The 18,265-nt window shown below is 35.6% G+C and overlaps 2 protein-coding genes across 4 annotated transcripts; one reads left to right on the top strand and one right to left on the bottom strand.

Moving 5' to 3' along the window:
* Positions 1-4,426: 4,426 nt before the first annotated feature.
* LOC104103265 (uncharacterized) lies at positions 4,427-8,009 on the top strand. Of its 3 annotated transcripts, none has more exons than XM_009611154.4 (4): positions 4,429-4,584; positions 4,824-4,923; positions 5,826-5,943; positions 7,470-8,009. In XM_009611154.4, exons 3-4 carry the CDS (start codon positions 5,913-5,915, stop codon positions 7,829-7,831), a joined length of 393 nt encoding a protein of 130 aa, XP_009609449.1. In that variant the 5' UTR covers positions 4,429-4,584; positions 4,824-4,923; positions 5,826-5,912; the 3' UTR covers positions 7,832-8,009. The 3 variants fall into 3 exon arrangements, with proteins under 3 accessions (XP_009609444.1, XP_009609449.1, XP_009609447.1); XM_009611152.4 differs by having other exon boundaries at positions 4,824-4,873; XM_009611149.4 differs by lacking the exon at positions 4,824-4,923 and having other exon boundaries at positions 4,427-4,584.
* A 123-nt stretch (positions 8,010-8,132) lies between these two features.
* LOC104103263 (cytokinin dehydrogenase 1) lies at positions 8,133-12,738 on the bottom strand. Its single transcript, XM_009611148.3, has 5 exons — positions 10,490-12,738; positions 9,846-9,973; positions 9,303-9,563; positions 8,774-9,036; positions 8,133-8,686 (listed from the first exon to the last, which is right to left on the bottom strand). Exons 1-5 carry the CDS (start codon positions 11,166-11,168, stop codon positions 8,359-8,361), a joined length of 1,659 nt encoding a protein of 552 aa, XP_009609443.1. The 5' UTR covers positions 11,169-12,738; the 3' UTR covers positions 8,133-8,358.
* Positions 12,739-18,265: the final 5,527 nt, after the last annotated feature.

Consider the following 18,265-nt stretch of genomic DNA (forward strand, 5'->3'; position numbering starts at 1 on the left):
TTGGTGGATTGGAGGCCGTTTTTAGGATCCTATTTAAGAAATAATATAAATTATTACAAAATTTAAAGTTTGTGATTTTAAATACAATATTTATTTTAATTATGTCACGATTTAACTAAGATGAAATATATTAAGTGCATAATATTATAAAATTGTATTAATTACTACCACACGGATCTGGAGTCACAATTCACGAGCATTCTATAATTTATTACAAGTAATAGTTTGAAAGAAATACAACTGTCTGAATGAAAGAAAACAGTAGGACATAAAAGATAGACGGGGACTTCAAGGTCTATGAACGCCGACAGATCTACCTTGAGTCTCCGGACAGCGGACCAATAGCAAAAACTCGATCAACCTGAGCCGGTACCAAAATCTGCACGTAAAGTACAGAGTGCAGCATCAGTACAACCGATCCCATGTACTGGTAAGTGTCGAGCCTAACCTCGGTGAAGTAGTGACGAGGTTAGGATAACACACCCACATATAATCTGAACAGTATAATCATGCCAGTGACAACAACAGTAAATAAAAAAATAATGCAAAAATAACGGGAAAGGGGACATATAGTGAGGGAATACAATATAAAGAGTGAGAATAATGAAAAGACATAATTAAACCGAAAATCCTTAAACGAATTGAGCAAATAAAACAGCAAAGGAAAACTACACGGCATCACCCTTCGTGCTTTTACTCTCAACCTCACCAAATAAATAAATAGAACGGCACTGCATCACCCCTCGTGCATTAAACCTCTCATAATATACACGGCATCACCCTTCGTACTTTATCACTCACAAATCATGGCACTACATCACCCTTTCGTGCATTAACACTCACATATCACGACACGGCATCACCCTTTGTGCTTTACACTCTTCCTCGCAATATAAATAATACATGCACGGCATCACCCTTCGTGCTTTACACTCATCCTCACAAATCACAGAATCAATAACAACTGATAGATATGAGTATCACAAAGAAACCAGTATTTTGCCCATAATCAATAGCACAATGTAACCTCAACTTTGAATCAATATTCGAAAGTTACCAAATCTCAGTGAAAATAGATATAAGTCACCCCACATTTCAAATAACCCGCTAAGCATGGATAGTAGAATTTAAGGGTACAAAACAGACAAGAATGTAATTTTACTCGCAAGTTATGACTCGACAACGACACATAGATGCTCGTCACCTCACCTATACATCGTATTTAACAACCAAACACGTAGCAAATAAAAACATAATACCTATTCCCTGAAGCCAAAGTTAGACACGACACTTACCTCGATTCGCAGGCCACTCATTGCTCAAGTACCATTTTCCCCTTAGAATTCACCTCCAACTCACTCGTATCTAGTCACAAATAGCTTAATACCATCAATTATCGCTAAAGGAATCAACTTTAATGAATAATTACAGATTTCCAAAATTTTCTCAAAAAAAAAAACCACCCCTGGGGCCGCTTGGTCCAAACTCGAGGTTCGGACCAAACTCCGTTTACCCATTCACCCTCGAGACCGAATATGTCATTAGTTCAGGAATCCGACCCCAAATCGAGGTCTAAATTCCCAAATTTACAAAATCTCTAATTCTCCTAAAATTCCTAATTTCTACCCTTAAAGAACAAGATTTAGGCCTAGAAATCTAGTGGGTGTTGATGGAAATTGAAAGGAATGAGTTTAATAATATGAACCTATGATTTGGTGTTGAATTCTCACTTCAAAAATTGCCCAAGGTTGAGTTCAAGCAAAGAAAATGTGAAATTTTGAACAAATCTCGTTTTTGAAGTCTGTTTTAAAACACTGGAGAGGTTTTCACCGCGTTCGCGAGAGGCCTGTCGCGATCGCGATGCACAGTGACCTAAGGCCTTCGCGTTTGCGAGTCTTTCTACGCGTTCGCGTAAGGCAGCTCCCCTCAAGCCTTCGCGTTCGCGACCCAATGGACGCGTTTGCGTAGAAGAACATGACCCCCCTCCCCAGGTCCCTTAAACTATCGCGTTCGCGTGAGACTGATCGCGTTCGCGAAGTGCACCACCCCCAATGCTTCGCGTTTGCGACCAGTCCTTCGCGTTTGTGAAGAAGAAAATTCCCCTGCCCCCATTTTACCTTTCACGTTCGTGACACTACCTACACGAACGCGAAAAAATGGCACACCAGAACAGTTGCTGCAATAAAATCTCAGATTTTCTAAGTGCAAATCACCCCGTAGCCTATCCGAAACTCACCCGAACCCTCGAGGCTCCAAATCAAGCATGCGCACAAGTCTAACAAAATCATACAGACTTGTTCGTGCGATCAAATCGCCAAAATAACACCTAAAACTACGGATTTAGCATCAAAATCAATGAAATTCTCAAGAACACTTAAAGTTAGTATTTTCTCAATCGAAGATCCAAATCACGTCATTTAAACTCCGTTTCTCACCAAATTTCACAGACATAGTTCAGATATTATAGCGGACCTGTACCGGGCTCTGGAACCAAAATACGGGCCCGATACCATCAAAATCAAGCATTAAGCATATACTTTAAAACCAGTAATTTTCTCAAATTCAATTTTAGTCAGAAATTCATTTCTCGGGCTATGGACCTCGAAATTCGATTTCGGGCATACGCCCAGATCCCATATTTTATTACGGGCCCACCGGACTGTCGGAACACGGGGCCGGGTCCGTTTACACAAAATGTTGACCAAAGTCAACTAAAAATCACTTTTAAATTCCAACAATTATTATTTCTCCTATATTTTCACATAAAGGCTTTCCGGAATTACGCTCGGACTGTGCACGTAAATCGAGTAGGATAAATATAAGATTTTAAAGGCTAACGAGCGTGGAATAAAGTCCTAAAATACAAGATGACCCCTTGGGTCATCACAGATTGTTACTTAAAATTTATTATATCGCTAAAACCATCGTTATGTAACGACAAAAAAGTCACTTTATAGAACCACATATTTGGTGTGATGACTTTTTTTCTCTTATCTTGCCCTTCCTCATTATTAAATAATCATATTTTATCCTTTACCTTACTTTTATATATAATAATTTTACTATGTATCATGTTTTTTCTTACTAATATTGCAAATTTATTCTTCGTGTTTTTGGTACATAACATCATGAAACGATAACAAACGATACAATTTATCCAAACGTTGTATTCATCAAATAATACAATACAATGCAATATAATATAATACGATACATTATGAAATGACATATACAACAATCCAAACAAAATGTGCGAATTTAATGCTGAAATTATCATAGTTTTCATGTTTAGACACTCGAGTTTGAAGTTGAACTTTGTCAAAGCCTAACTTGAACAGTTTAATCTAAAGTTTGCTAAAACTGGTCAATCCTTTAAGTATTGTTTAAAACCTAGATATAATTTAACTAGCTTATTATAAACGGATATCTAGAGTCATTTCTACGTTAAGCAACAACATTTTGGTAGTCATTTGAAAGTTTATTTTCTTCAAATTTTTAACAATTGTATTTTCATGATAGTAAGGTGCTCCCCTTTATTTGAATACCCATTTACGGCTTTGATTGTTAAGTTGTAAGACAGAAATAAGTCGATTGTCATCATTTCGAAAATCAGATTTTCAGTCTTTCGTTCGAAAGATTTAATTAGTTCATCTAGTAATCTAATATAAATATCAAATTTTTCTAAAAACACAAAATGTTAATGCTTGAATATATGCTTTTCTAAAAATGATATTTGGTCATTTTTATTCGCGAGATTGCTACACAACAACAACAACAATAACAACATAGCTTTAATAAGTGTTTCTACACGACTAATATAAATAGCTTTAATGGATATGATAAGTTTTTCAATTTCTACACCAAGCAAATAGCAAAACAGTTATTCTTACAAAAGCAAGAAATATTAACTTGATTTCTTAACTTATATTCTCCATTTTATAAAAGAAATCTCCACTTCGGTTAAAACAAAAAACAATAAGGAGAACGTCAAATTAGAAAACTTATGTGTTCGAGATTCTAATAGTTTTAAGTTACGGTTCTAAATTAATAATTTATATATATTTAATAAAATTATACAGAGTTTGAACCAAAGCTACCGCATTCGACCAAAACCATAAGCTATTCTCTGGCTCCGTAAATTGGGATCAATTATATAAATACTCACTGATTTTATTTCTTTATTTAAGTTTATCATAGATTAACATTTTATAAAAATAGTTGTTTATTTTTACTGATATAAAATTTATAAAAAGAGCAAAAAGTTATAAACGAAAAAAAAACGGTTGGGATATGATAAATCACTTAACACTTGGACCAATACAATGTGCACAAATCAAGATTGGCCTTTGGGGCAAACAGAATCCAATTCATAAAGTTAGCAGTGCATTACATAAAGACAAATTTACGTGTCCTCTATTCCTCTAGGACACGTATTTTTTTGTACTGTCAACTCAATAACTCAACTCTAGCATAATAATTAAAAAAAAAAAACAGTGCTCAAGAATTCCATAACATAGTGCCACAGAATAGCAGAATAGTTGATATTGGAATTTGGAGACACCCTTTTGCTTATGCTTCATCTTGGTTAGTCTTTTAATCCCTTTCAATCTTTTTGAAACATACAGTTAAATTGTTTTATAAAAATCAATAGGTGCATTAACATAGCCAAGAATGGTTTTTCTTCTTAAATTTGTTTCTTTTTACTGTTTGTTGATTGCTTGTGTTGGTTGTTCTGCTTCCTCGCTGTTGTTACTGTTTTCCTGACTTTTATACTACTGTATTTCTTCTTTATACTGTTGTTGTATTTGCATGTTTGCTTGGAGCCGAGAGTCTACCGGAAACAACCTCCTTACTCCAACAAGGGTGGGATAAGGTTGCGTGCACACTATATTCCCCGTACCCTTATTTATGAGATTACACTAGGTTTGTTGTTGTTGTTGATTATTTTGTGAGCATTGCTCGATGTATAACTTGTTTTCTTGTGATGGTTCTAGCTATGTTTTCACAGTCTTGCTATATGAGAGATTGGATTAATTCTTTCTAAATTGCTAGCTTATGTTGAAGACTTGCCTAGTTGGGAATATATTTTAGCCATGTTAATACGTCTACTTTAGGTCCTATGCTTTCGCTCTGCCAGGCACCTGGACAGGGGTTAGCTCTGTAAATGTGTAGAGCCAAGTGTAGTGTGGTGTAGTAGTAGGGGGTCTTTTAGCCCTATTGGAGATTCGAATGTCAGTATGAAATATAGAAAACTTATACTAGTACTTTTTTATTTTATTTTTATAATATTGGATTGATGAAGTTAAATGTGGAACATGATCAGTGAGGATTCATATAGCAGGTCTCAACTTATTTGGTATTAAGGCGTAATTGTTTGTTGTATGTTGAAGACTTGCCTAGTAGTTTATGCTTTACTTTTTGGGCGGAGGGAGGGTGGGATTGAGAGATCGTTAGTGTTTTGGAGCGGTTGAACTTATCTTGAAAGATTCATACAACATGGTTTCTTGATGTAGTGTTTGATTCTGTAGTTATATGTGTTACTCTTGGTGACTTGTTTAAAAAATGACTGGAATTGGTAATCAGTAGATTTTAGACTTTTGGTTCCACGTTACGTCTTCTGTTTGTCTTTTTTGAGAGTGAAGACAATAAAAAGCGTGAGTAATGGAATTTAGTAACAACAATCATTTGGTTTTCCAACTTCAGTCTTGATCTGGAAAATATTGAGAATTATATTGCCTCTTCTCTTCCTCATTTCTTGGGCTGTTTAGTACAGTTTGTCATAGTTTCTTGTCCTTTGATTGTAATAGATGCTTTTGCTGTAACAGGGTTGTTGAAGGTTTTCTCGAGCGGTTGTGAACTGGTGAAGATATTTGCTAGCGGAAATCTTATCTTCTGTGTTAATTTAAGGCAGAATGGACCACAATAATCTTGGAACTTCTCAAGGTATTTCAACTTGTTACCGTGCATGCCTTGTCTCCTAACAATATATCTGTTTTGCTGAAAGAAATTAGTTTTATGCATAGGTTTGTGCTATTTTAAGTTTCAAAACAGATCAGAGAATCGTATCCGTCTTTTGGTTTCTGCAAGAGGTTGTTGAACTAATGGTTTTCGTGAAAGGTATATCATTGGAAAAAGATAATCAAATCATTCAAAGACATAATGTTCATCAGAAAAATAGTTAAAGTACATAATAATGTGGTGGAAAGGAGTAACATAGCATCAGAGCCCAAAAAATTGCATAGGCAAAATCGTAAAACCAACTTGAACATTCCTTAAAGCGTATATAGATATTACTTTTTATGGAGCGCGACAAATTTAAGACGTAGGATCTTACTCAAAGTTAAGTGTAGCAGTCTTCTAGAGCAGGTGACATAATCAAAGCAGAGGAAGGGATTTCGATAAAATTTTGCACGTACTTCACATATTCTGAGAATGAAGTCCATCATCATAATATAAAGGGTAAATGGCACTTGCAAAACATGTCGGCATTGGGATGATTATCCATAAGATTATGAAACGTCCTTTGCTTATTTATTAAGCAGGAAACGGTGTATCCACTTGGTTCAGAAACTGGCAAAATGTTCACTTCAGCAAGAGTAAATAATGTCCTGCAGAACGGAAAGAAACAGTTTTTGATTTACTTTCTTCTCTCCAAAGAGAAATAAGATACTCGTGTCTCACTCTCTTTTTTAGTTAAGTTTTTTTCCTTAGTCAGGACTCAGGAAAAACAGAGTTGAGGCACAACACTGTGACAGTGAAGAGGGCTCTTGCTCGGTGTGCTGTTGGAATTGTTATCTCTATGTCAGTATATAACCATAAAGTTATTGGACAATTCGTTACTCACTTTAAGTTCTGGAAAGTATTGTCCCAACAAACTGTCCGAGCGAGCTTTCCTTAGGAAGATTTAAAGCTTGGTAAATTTGATAAACTTCGCTCAAACACTTGTGAACTCCAATTCTTTGTTGACTGGATCTCTTTAACCAAATAAGAAAACTGGTAATCACAATTTACATCCTTGATTTGTCATGCGCCTGAAGACGGCAATATTTTCTTGATTGAAGATGAAAGGTCAATGGACAGAAATTCAGAAGGAGATGCAATAAGTAAAGAATAAGTACCAGATATTGGGCTTAACAACATTTCTAAATGCCAACCTTGAAGGTATCAAGAACTTAGTTCATCCTAAATTCAGTAATTTTTACCTTTTCTGGAAAAAGAAAGGAGAAATAAAAACTTGGATCATTCTTTTTGTGGAAAGAGAAGCTTTAGCATAGTTTCTGAGGAAAGTGTACACTTTTTTCTGTATATCATCTTTTCATGATTTTTCTTGTTAACACAATGTATGAGGCGTTCCGAAACTTTGCAATCGTCTAATTAGATGATAATAGATTGCCTATGATCTTAATCAATTCCAAATGTTGCAAATGCGCATGATGTCTTGCCCTGAAATGATGGATCTTTAACTGCAGCAATTAAGAAAGATTATAGCATTAAGAATGAAAGCAGTGAATCCAATCAAAAACTGCATAAGGCTTCAGGGGAAGTGACATCTGAAGGGAATCAAGGTCAAGGTGGTAGGAATGTCGCAGGCGATGTAGCTCCACGACATGTGAATTCTCAAGGCGAAGTAAATATGGAGGCAGATATCACTATGGATGATGTTATAAGAGCCGGAGGTCTAGGAGCAAGAGACGATTTAAATAGTGTTCTTCCTATCGCAACCGATACCACTGACTTTGAGGCTTCTATTCGTGATGCTTGGGACTATGAAGGACCACGTGAAAGCATTAAGCGACCGGGCCTTGGCTGGACAGAACCTGCAAAGAAGTAAATCTATCCACACTACAACTTAAGGTGGACTTCTGAGGTGTTTTCCAGTTTTACTAGCACTCTTAGACTCTCAGCTCTCGACTGAACATGCATTGAATTTGTCTTACAGTTTGTTCAAGCAATAAGTTCTATCCTAGTGTATGAAATTAATGATCAATCACGATGGACATTTTCGTTAATATGCTTAGTTGTCAATCTGTTATTGCTCCTTTGTGCACTTCTCTATTTGACGTATCTTGTTGTGTTTGAGATGGTACTAGGAAACATAGTAGAAATTCCATATTAAAAGTTCTTTTGTGAAATGAAAATTTCAATCGTGGGTCGAATCTTACTGAATCTTTAATGAGTTCTGCTAGGCACAAACATTAGATTCATTGCTAGTTTCAAGTATTCATGTACAAAGATAGTTCGTTCCGAAAAGAATGCTACAATGCTTCAACATTGTTACATGTGTACACTATGGAGGAGCATTATAGCCATAGATCTATGTAAAAGAACTCTATATAGCTATTTATTTTTCGGAAGAAGTCATTGTTGTTGAACGCCTGATGCTCTTCTAAAAATTCTCTGGCCAGGAGCTAGGATAGCCAAAGGGTCATATGTAGATTTCCTCCTTTTAAATGTTTCCCACTGGGGACCAAAGTGACCTTTCCAGTCTTCCTGCGTTGTGTAGTGTGGCAAATACTGTTTCATTCCAATATGTGCTTTTCTGCAAAAGTTTAGTATCTTCTTATTCTTATTTAGAATATATTCTACGCCGTCCTTTCCTGTTGAAGATGGCATGGCAGAAGATAGAAATGCTATTAGATACATAACATCTTCTTCAGGTGTAACTACTGATGTTCCTTTTCTCCACCTGCAACACAAAATGATCATAGATCATGTTAGGAAAATGCATATATCCTTAATAAGAAGATTAGTTGAGTGATGATGATTTCAGTACTTTGATTTGTTGACTGGGTAGATGAGTATAGGACCGTGGCTAGTGTCGGTAAGTATCTTCCCAAAAACTTCTCGTGCAAAGTCATGAATCTTGCTCTTTGGAATTAGAAGGTTTAGCCATGGATGAGGAATATCCCATAACCCCTTCTCTTGAAGTTTCATCTCGGATACGTGAACTCTGTTGAGGAAATCCACGTAGGATACTTCTGATTGGAACAGCGTCGATTGGATATAATTCAACTTTGATAAAAGAACATCAACATTCTGTAATGTTAAGAAAAACAAGAGTCAAGATATGGACATGTTTAGGTGAACATTTTTGCAAAGTTGTCAAAAGCTAGAAGCTACCATATGACCAAGAGGTCACGGGTTCGAGCCGTGGAAACAACCTCTTGCAGAAATGTAAGGTAACACTACGTACCCTTGTGGTCCGGTCCTTTCCCAGATCCCACGCATAGCGGGAGCTTAGTGCACTGGCCTGCCTTTTTGTCAAAAGCTAGAAGCTTAAAATGACTTTAAAAATATCTTACCTGATCAGTTTTGGTTGTCTCTTCTGGATTGAAGTATTTGGCAACTTCTAGGCAGTACAGAACTTTTCCCTCAGAACTGAACTCTTTGGCTAGAAGTGGATCTTTAGGATTGAAAGTAGACCTCCAGTTGTTTAACAATCCTGTTCTATTGATAATGACAAATCCTTCTATATAGTCAAAAGAGTTCTCGGATGATATCAAGTGTTCTTGATCATAGGAAAATGTGGAGAAATCTGAATACAGCACTCTGATCCACTTTACCTGTAAATAATTGAACTTTAATAGAAATTACTGGACTTGTTTTCTTTTTATTTTTTTAAAATCTTATTCTAATTAATGTGAACGGAGCTTTGGCGTAACTTGCAAAGTTGTTGCCATGTGACCAAGAGGTCATGAGTTCGAGTCGTGGAAATAGCCTCTGGCACTGCGTATAATAGATACTCCCTTCCCCGGACCCCGCGCATAGCGGGAGCTTAGTGCACCGGGTTACTCTTTATTCTAATTAATGTTAACTTATTTGATATTTGGAGTTGGAAAAATTACCTTTTTAGGTGCTGGTTCAAGAGCAATTCTAGCCCTTGTGATGATACCAAACTGGCCTAGTCCTCCTAATACACCATAGAACAGGTCAGCATTCTTCTCCTCTGAACAAGTAATCACCTCTCCTTTACCTATGCAAGAATGTATTATTAATAACCTCAAAGCAATATAATATGTGGCGATCCAACTTACAAAATGGAGGGATGTGAAATTTTCCAATAGTTATAGTTGATTATCCAAAAGTTAGATTAATCAAAAGAAAAAAAGTTGATGACTTGTTGTAACAAAATTGCCTTCCGCTGTAGACTTTCTTGAGTCCAAGTCCACAATGTAAACACTTTAACTGATTAGTCTGACTTCTAGGTGTTGATTTGGTACTCAGTTGGAATATAATAGAGGCATCATTTGACTTAAATACACTAGTGTAAAGAATGTTTACACTATATGTATATTTTAACCTATTGTAACATGTAACTTGCCTAATTTTTTCAGGTTGCTAATTTCGCTTTTTTGTACTATCATCACTGTATAGAACTTAAACTCAAAATAAAATGGGAAGATTAAACTCTCCCCGCACGACTACTTTCTAATGAATGCTTGATACTATGGAAACTGGGGAATAATAAGATTGTTGTGCATGAACATACCAGTGACAACCTCAAGTTGGTAAACATTATTGATCTGTGGTCCATGTTTGAATGCTTGACCACTGATTCCGGCATTCGACAAAGTCCCTCCAACGGTGAGGTGAAGATAATCAGTCCAAGATTTTGGTGTTAATCCAAGTTTAAGACTTTCATGCAGGATGTTTATCCAAAGTTCTCCTGCAGAGACATCAACAAAAGGCAGTTCTTGATTCCCTGTGTGGAAACGCATTGCTGGCGCTCGAAGCGATTCCATATTGATCACTACTCCTTGGTAAGCTTGAGCTTGGCCTTCTAGAGAATGACCATGACCTCTAGCAGCAACAGTTAGGTCTGTAGTAACACCCATGTCAAAAACATGTTTTATGGTAGATGATATATCAGAAACTGATTTTGGATACAGAACTGCCGATGGCAAGAAGTGATATCTGTTGCCAAAGTCTTTGGCCGCGTGATCGAAATTCTTGAAACTAAAATACCCTTCAATATTTAACTGTTTCAATGATGATTGAATCACTGAAAAACTTGAAGGGGTAGAAGAAGAAGAAGATATTGGGGTGGCAAAAGGTTGGTCACAACAAAGGTTAGTTCTGTTTATTGAGCAAATGCCTAGTATGAATATAAGCAACCTAAGAAGCATACTTTTATGTTTAAAGAAGACATGAGTTGGTGGTGACTTCATCCTTCTTAAATGTGTAGAGGAAATTAAAAGTTGGTTATTTCTTGAATATTTGCCTTTTGTTTGAGTGAAAATAGGGGGTGTAGAATGGCCTCAAGAAAATTAAGGTTGGTCAAGAGAGAATATATAAGGGGGAGAATTGGAGGTGTCACTTTCAATAGACGCTAAGTGGTTTATTGGACTGCATGTGAGGACTATATAACTTGAAAGTGGATTTTTATGGAAAATATAATCTTGATTTTTTTGTATCAACAGTTAAGAGTTTGAAGTGGAAAATTTCACCTGTCACTTTGTACTTCCCCTGTTCAACTGCCACATATAACATTTTTAACATGTCTGATTGCTATTTTGAGCAAATTTTATATGCAGAATTTTGGAGTTCTACTGTACCAACTTATTCAACCTGTTCACATTTGGTGAAACAATGACACCATTTTTCTTTTTCATGGTTGGGTGATTTGTGCTAAATTTTACATCCTATGCAGTGCATCCTAATTTGAAAGTCATAATGGTTGCACCAAGATTTGTTGCAGTGGGAAGAGGAGCCTTGCGTAACTGGTAAAGTTGCTGACATGTGACCATGAGTTCACGGGTTCGAACCGTGAAAACAAACTCTTGTAGAAATGCAGGGTAAAACTGCGTACAATAGATCCTTGTGGTCCGACTCTTCCTCGGACCTTGCATATTACCGGAGTTTAGTGCACTAGGTTGTCCTCTCTTTTGTAGTGGCTCTTTAAGTTTACTAGGGCCACACAAGTTTATCTTCCACAATGAGTAAGAGGCTTTAGCCATTGAGGATATTCACTTCACGTGGGAGTGAATGCATGTTTGTTTTCCTGTCTGTCTACAAGATGGCTTTCCAACTCGGATTTGACTTATATAAACTGACGGTGTAAAGAATTATTACACGATCCGTGTGTTTTAGTAGGTTGTTAAGGGTAACTGCTTTATTTTATAGGCATGCTAATCTCACTTTTTTAAGGATGGTTTCCTGTGGTTATCTTTTAGGTAACCTAGAAGGGGACCATCACGTAATCGGTAAAGTTGATGCCATATGATCAGGAAGTCACGGGTTCGAGCCGTATAAACAACCTTTTGCAAAAAATGCTGGGTAAGGCTGCGTACAATAGACCTTGTGGTCCGGCCCTTCTCTGGACCCTGCGCGTAGCGGGAGCTTAGTGCACTAGGTTGCCCTATCTTTTAGATAACATGATTGTCAGAAAAATATTTTACTCGTCAGTGCATAGAAGTTAAAATCGTTCAACTTTTGCATGGGATCTACTGATAATGTCAGGTATCTGTTGGATGGATTTGAGTTCTTGATATAGAGGGTTTGAAGAAGGGAGGCCCCTACTAAGTTACTTGCTGTTAGGTCTTATAAGTATGGCCAAGAGAAAGAAAAAGGAATCAGATTTAGTGGTGGTCCTGAGCTTGTCACTTAGGAAAAAGGGTACTATACATGATTTTCACCTTCTTTTAACAGACTTGTGATGGAATATTTGGATAAATGACACGTGAAAAGAAAAAAGAAACTTTCAGCTAAAAAATTGTTTGAATCGGTTATCTTTACTTATCTTTGAATATTTCTGCGGTGAGATACATTTGCTTGAATTGACTGCTTGTCCAATTTTGCGTGAGGTGCCTCACGCAACAAACGTTAGTTGTGCGAGATTTTTTTATTCGTGTCATAATTTTGTGGTCCTAGAATTTTGTGAACCCAAATGTGTAAGATATGGGTCCACAAATATATGAGATTAAAAGAGTTCTCATACAACTATTGTCAGTTGGGTGAGGCACTCCCTTTTTAAAAAAAAAAAATTATGTCGTAGGCAAAACTTTGGTATTTAAGTGAAAAAATATATATGAGAGAATTCATTATTCATCGAGTTTCGAACAGTGAACTAGTAATCTATCGTTCTCGAATTGCGCTCCACTGGCCTATGATATTTCTCGATTATTAAAAAAAAAAAGCTGAATACCTAAAATCACCCTAAACTTGACACAAATTATTAGTTACACCCCTAAACTATTTGTGGTCTTAATTACCCCCCTGAACTTGGCCTTTTGAGAGCAATTACTTCCCTGGATGCTAATGTGGCGAAGAGTGTCGGTGCACTCTCTTTTAAGCGCGTGGAAGTGAAGAAAAATTGAAAAATAAACGCCCAAGTAGTTTTTTTTTTAACTTTTAATTGTCATATAGTCATATTTAATGATTTAATTTTTACAACTATGTATTTCTTCTTGCTTCATCTTAACATATAATGTGTACTTTACTCTAACTTTTATTCTTTTTAATTTATTCTATAGATATAATGTCTATTTGTTCCAGCTGCATATTTCTTCTTTTTTTTGGCCAAATTTGTAAAACTTTGGTTGAAACTCCATCATTTTAGCCAAATAAAAATTTTTTAGCAAAAATAATGGAGTACTAGTTGTGTATTTTCTGTTATTTTTTTCTTTAGATATAATGTCTATTTATTTTAAATGTGTATTTTTATTTTCGAGTCAAATCAGTAAAAAAAAATGGCTACAACTATATTATTTTTTACCAAATAAAAAGGTATAGCCAAAATAATAAACTTGCAATTGTACACTCTTTTTATTTCTTTTTTTGATGCAATGACTATTTAATTCAACTGTGTATTTCTACTTTTTCCAGTAATATGTGTAAAAAATATATTTTAGAGCTCCATAATTTAGAGCTATATAAAAAATTATAGCCAAAATAATAAAAATCAAACTTTGTATTTTTTATATCTTTTTAGATGCCTTGACTATTTATTTCAACTGTATAAATCTTTATTTTCAGGTCAAATTCAAGAAACAATAACTAAAACTTTATTATTTTATCCAAATAAAAAAAATAGCCTAAATAATATAGTTCTAGCCAAGTTTTATTAGAAATATTATTAGAAAAAGATTATCTAAAAAAGTAACACACTTAAAAACGTATAAAATATATTTTATTTTTCAAAAAATACCACATGGACAGGAAAATCTACGTGGCAGGCGAGTGCATGCCACTTTTCAAGGATGAGATCGTCCAGGGGGTAACAACTATCGAATAACCAAGTATAGGGGTAATTAAGATCACAGATAGTTCAAAAATGTAACCAATAATACATGCCAAATTTAGGGGGGTTTTAAGGTATTTTTCCAGGAAAAAAAAGAAAAAACTTGTCCAACAACTGCCTTTCCGTAATATAAAATGGATTAGACTCAAAAATTAAAGAACAAAAAGAATCATATCCAATGAAAAAAACAAAAAAGAAAGAAACAAAAGGGCCGAATTTGGCAACTTTTTGCTGGTCAATTTTATTTCTCTAATCCCCTATGTTCTTTTTTCCACTTATTCTATAGAGGACCTTGTGAAAATGGTCATGTTATAGAGTGTGTTTGGTATAACGGAAAATGTTTTTCGTGGAAAATATTTTTCAAGAATTTTTTTTTTTGAAAAATAAGTAGTAATTTTATTTATTTTCCGGTGTTTGATACGCAAATTAAGGAAAATAACTTCTCAAGAGTATTCATAAATAATTTAGATACAATAAAGATAAAATCATAAACTTTCGAACCAACAACCGTTCGAACCCATAAATTTCATAAAATTTCGAACCACTAAACTTTTAAAATTGCGAAATTTCGAACTCTTAACTTTATAATTTCTAAATCCGTAAACTACCAAACACATAAACCTCTGAACTCATAACTTTGGAACTTGTAAAATTTCGAACCTGTAAACCGAAAGATGAAAAAACTAAATCTGAAAATATATAAAAAAATATATTTTTTCCCGGGGAGGGGAGAGGGGGCGTGGGGGGGAGGGGGGTGCAGAAAAACGAAAAAACAGAAATTTAAAATTACAAAAAAAAGTAAATTTCTTTTTTGTATATGGTGGGTGGTGACGGAAAAAAAAACTGAAATTTAAAAAAAAAAAAAAAACTTTTTAAATTACAAAAAAAAGTAAAAAAAAATCTTTTTTTTGTGCGGGGTGGGTGGTGGGGCGGGGTGCAGAAAAACGAAAAAACAGAATTTTGAAATTATAATTTTTTTTGTGTGGGAGGGTGTAGGGTTGGTGGTGACGAAAAAAAAAACTGAAATTTGAAAAAAAGCCTTTTTGGAGAGAGGGAGTGGGGTTAGGTGTGAGGGTGTAGGGTGGGTGGGTGAAGGTGAGAAAGGTTGAGAAAGAGTTTTTGAAAATGTTTTTCTTTCTCTTGATAAGGAAAATATTTTCCTTCAATTGGAGGAAAATGTGTTCATAATGAAAATGTTTTTCAAAACGTTTAAGTCAACCAAACCTGGGAAAAAAAAGAAAACATTTTCCGAAAAATATTTTCCTTCGTACCAAACACGCCCATAATGTTATATATTATTACTGAAGTAAGTTACTTAACACATCAAATGACTAATGACTAGTTAATTACACTTATTCAGTAAAAAACTCTATTGTGTTAATTATTAACTATTGTATGTGTTTTGTGAGAACTAATAGAGAAGCTGATTCTCTATATAATTTGGTGAACCCTTAATTTTTATCAGTCAGGACCGAGGCAAATATCGATATCGAGCGAGAAAAATAATAATAAAGAGAATATGAAGCACCACTTGATAAACTAGTTTACTCCTTTTTAGGGTTTCTGATTTATTTTTCTTTTCTTGTTTCCTTCCTGCTTTGTTAGAGTACAAGATAAAATACTGTGAATGAGAATGGCAGGCGGTTCCTCGGGAAATTTCCCCTTGTACTGTATGTCCCCATTTCATGGGAGGTCCAGTTTAGCAGAGGGGTCAGGCTACGATTTCTGTACCAGTCACTTCACCACCTGCGCAGTCAGCTCAGGGTGGTGCGACCGCAGATCGGCCGCAGAATGCAACAGAGAAATGGCCAATTTTGGAGGGTCATTTTGCGGTCCAATATGCAACCGCATAATGCTTTCGCGGGCCGCACAATCCATCGCAGATTTAGCATGAAGATTTCCCCTTTGCCTACATCACACCTCTTTGGGTGCGGTCCTTCACACAACCTCGCGTAACGCGTGATGCTTTAAGCATCGGGCTACATCACCCCCTTCGAGTGCGGTCCTTCCCCCGACTTGCGTGAACGCATTGATGCTTTGTGCACCGGGCTACATCACCCCCCTTTCGGGTGCAGTCCCTCCCCCGACTTGCATGAACACAAGATTCTTTGTGCACCAGACTATATCACCCCCCTTCGGGTGCGGTCCTTTCTCCGACTTGCGTGAACGCGGGATATTTTGTGCAACGGGCAACATCACCGCCTCTTCGGGTTCGGTCCTTCCCCCGACCTTGCGTGAATACAAGATGCTATATGCACTATGTTACTATTTTTTTTTTCGATGCATAAAAATTAAACTACTGTCCTATGACAATTTTGAATGGGATAAACACTAAAAGAAAAACTGACTTATCAACTGAATGGATTTTGAGGTCTTGGATCCCAGCATTGGGACAAGAATAGCATATTCTTTTACATAAAATAATCTTTGCGGTGTTATTCTTGTTTCTTTTGCCAAACAAAGTACTATTCTGGAAATTATTACCCCATTTCCTTTTGTTTCTTCTGTATCTACACCAGTAATCTCCATTCTTTGGCTTCTGGAAAACCAATAATTATGTATGTTTAGTGCCTCTTCGATCAACTAATGTACTAAGAACTGTACATATATGTTTTAAATAATGTTCATATTTGTAAAGACACATTAATTATTACATATTTGCCGAGGGTCTTTCGAAAACAACTTCACTATCCGTCCGAGGTAGGGGTAAGGTCTGCGTATACTCTACTCTCTCCATACCCCATTTATAAAATTTTTACTGGGTTGTTGTTGTTGTACATTAATTATTACATATATTATGATATGTATCATTTCGAAGTAATCTTTGTTTGGTTGGACGTATTTGTGAACAAGTTTTACATTTATACAAAAGTAAGGATATTTTGGCTTCTCGATAAGATCATCAAAAAAATCGATAGTCTTAGTAACGATCAAAAAAAATATTAGAGAAAGTATCGGTGTCTGGTATTTATATTGGAGTCCAACTAATCTAAATTCGCCTAAAAATTTTCATTTTAAGGGGTAAAACTCTTCTCACCAAAAGAGTGACCATACGCAATAATTTTATGTATTGTGACTCTTACCAAAAGAGTGACTATTCGTGTGTACATAAATTTGTGTACTTTTGGTGACATGCCCTTTTTCAAAGTGCTTGTCTGAATTAAGTGATTTTGGAAAGAGAAAAGATCACACTTGAACCAAGTTAGGCAGTCATAGGAAGAACTTTATATACTCTTTGTCAAAAGTTCCATTTCAAAACCTCAAATTTATCATGCTTGTCACAAAGGTTCTCCGCTCTAGTTTAGTGGTAAGAGCGTAACATATGAGGTTTCTTGCAAACAAAAGCTATAGCACTTAAGTGGAGAAGGGTACAGAGAGGCGGGTTCATTATTTATTGAATTTCAAATCGTGCAACCATTTGACCCTCGAGAATCTAAAAAAAAGTAGTCCGGTGCACAAGGCATTCTGTGTTCACGCAGGATCAAGGGAACGGACGCATCCCAAAGAGTGTGATGTCGATAACCTACCCTAATACAAATATTAGTTGCTGCTTTCACGGTTCAAACCTGACTACTTTCACGGCTCAAACCCTCGGTGAGAAAAATAGCTTGTTAATACAGAAAAGTTTATAGGGGGCAAGAATTACACTAAGCTGCAAGTCTGAATAAACAAGAATAAAATACAAGATTAATGCCCCTACTATGTATATACCCTACAAAAAGAAAAAGAGAGAGGACATTAGAATGGCAATCATAGCCAAGGGAAAAAAGCTTTAAAATATCTTTATGTTGCTACTTGCTAGACATTTTATTGTACCGTTTGAGATTAATTTTCCAATTGTTCGAACTGTAAGAAGACAAATATTTGAAATAAGATATAAGTTCATCACAACAATCCCATTGATTTATAATCTAATAAATAATGTTATAAGAAGCTGAAACAACTTATGAATCTTGAAATTATGAGCCTACTTATATCATGTTTCAGAACAAAAGAAGATTATGATATAAAGGCATATCTATCATT

This window comes from Nicotiana tomentosiformis, chromosome 4 (genome assembly GCF_000390325.3).
Source record: "Nicotiana tomentosiformis chromosome 4, ASM39032v3, whole genome shotgun sequence".
In the NCBI taxonomy this organism is placed as follows: Eukaryota; Viridiplantae; Streptophyta; class Magnoliopsida; order Solanales; family Solanaceae; genus Nicotiana; species Nicotiana tomentosiformis.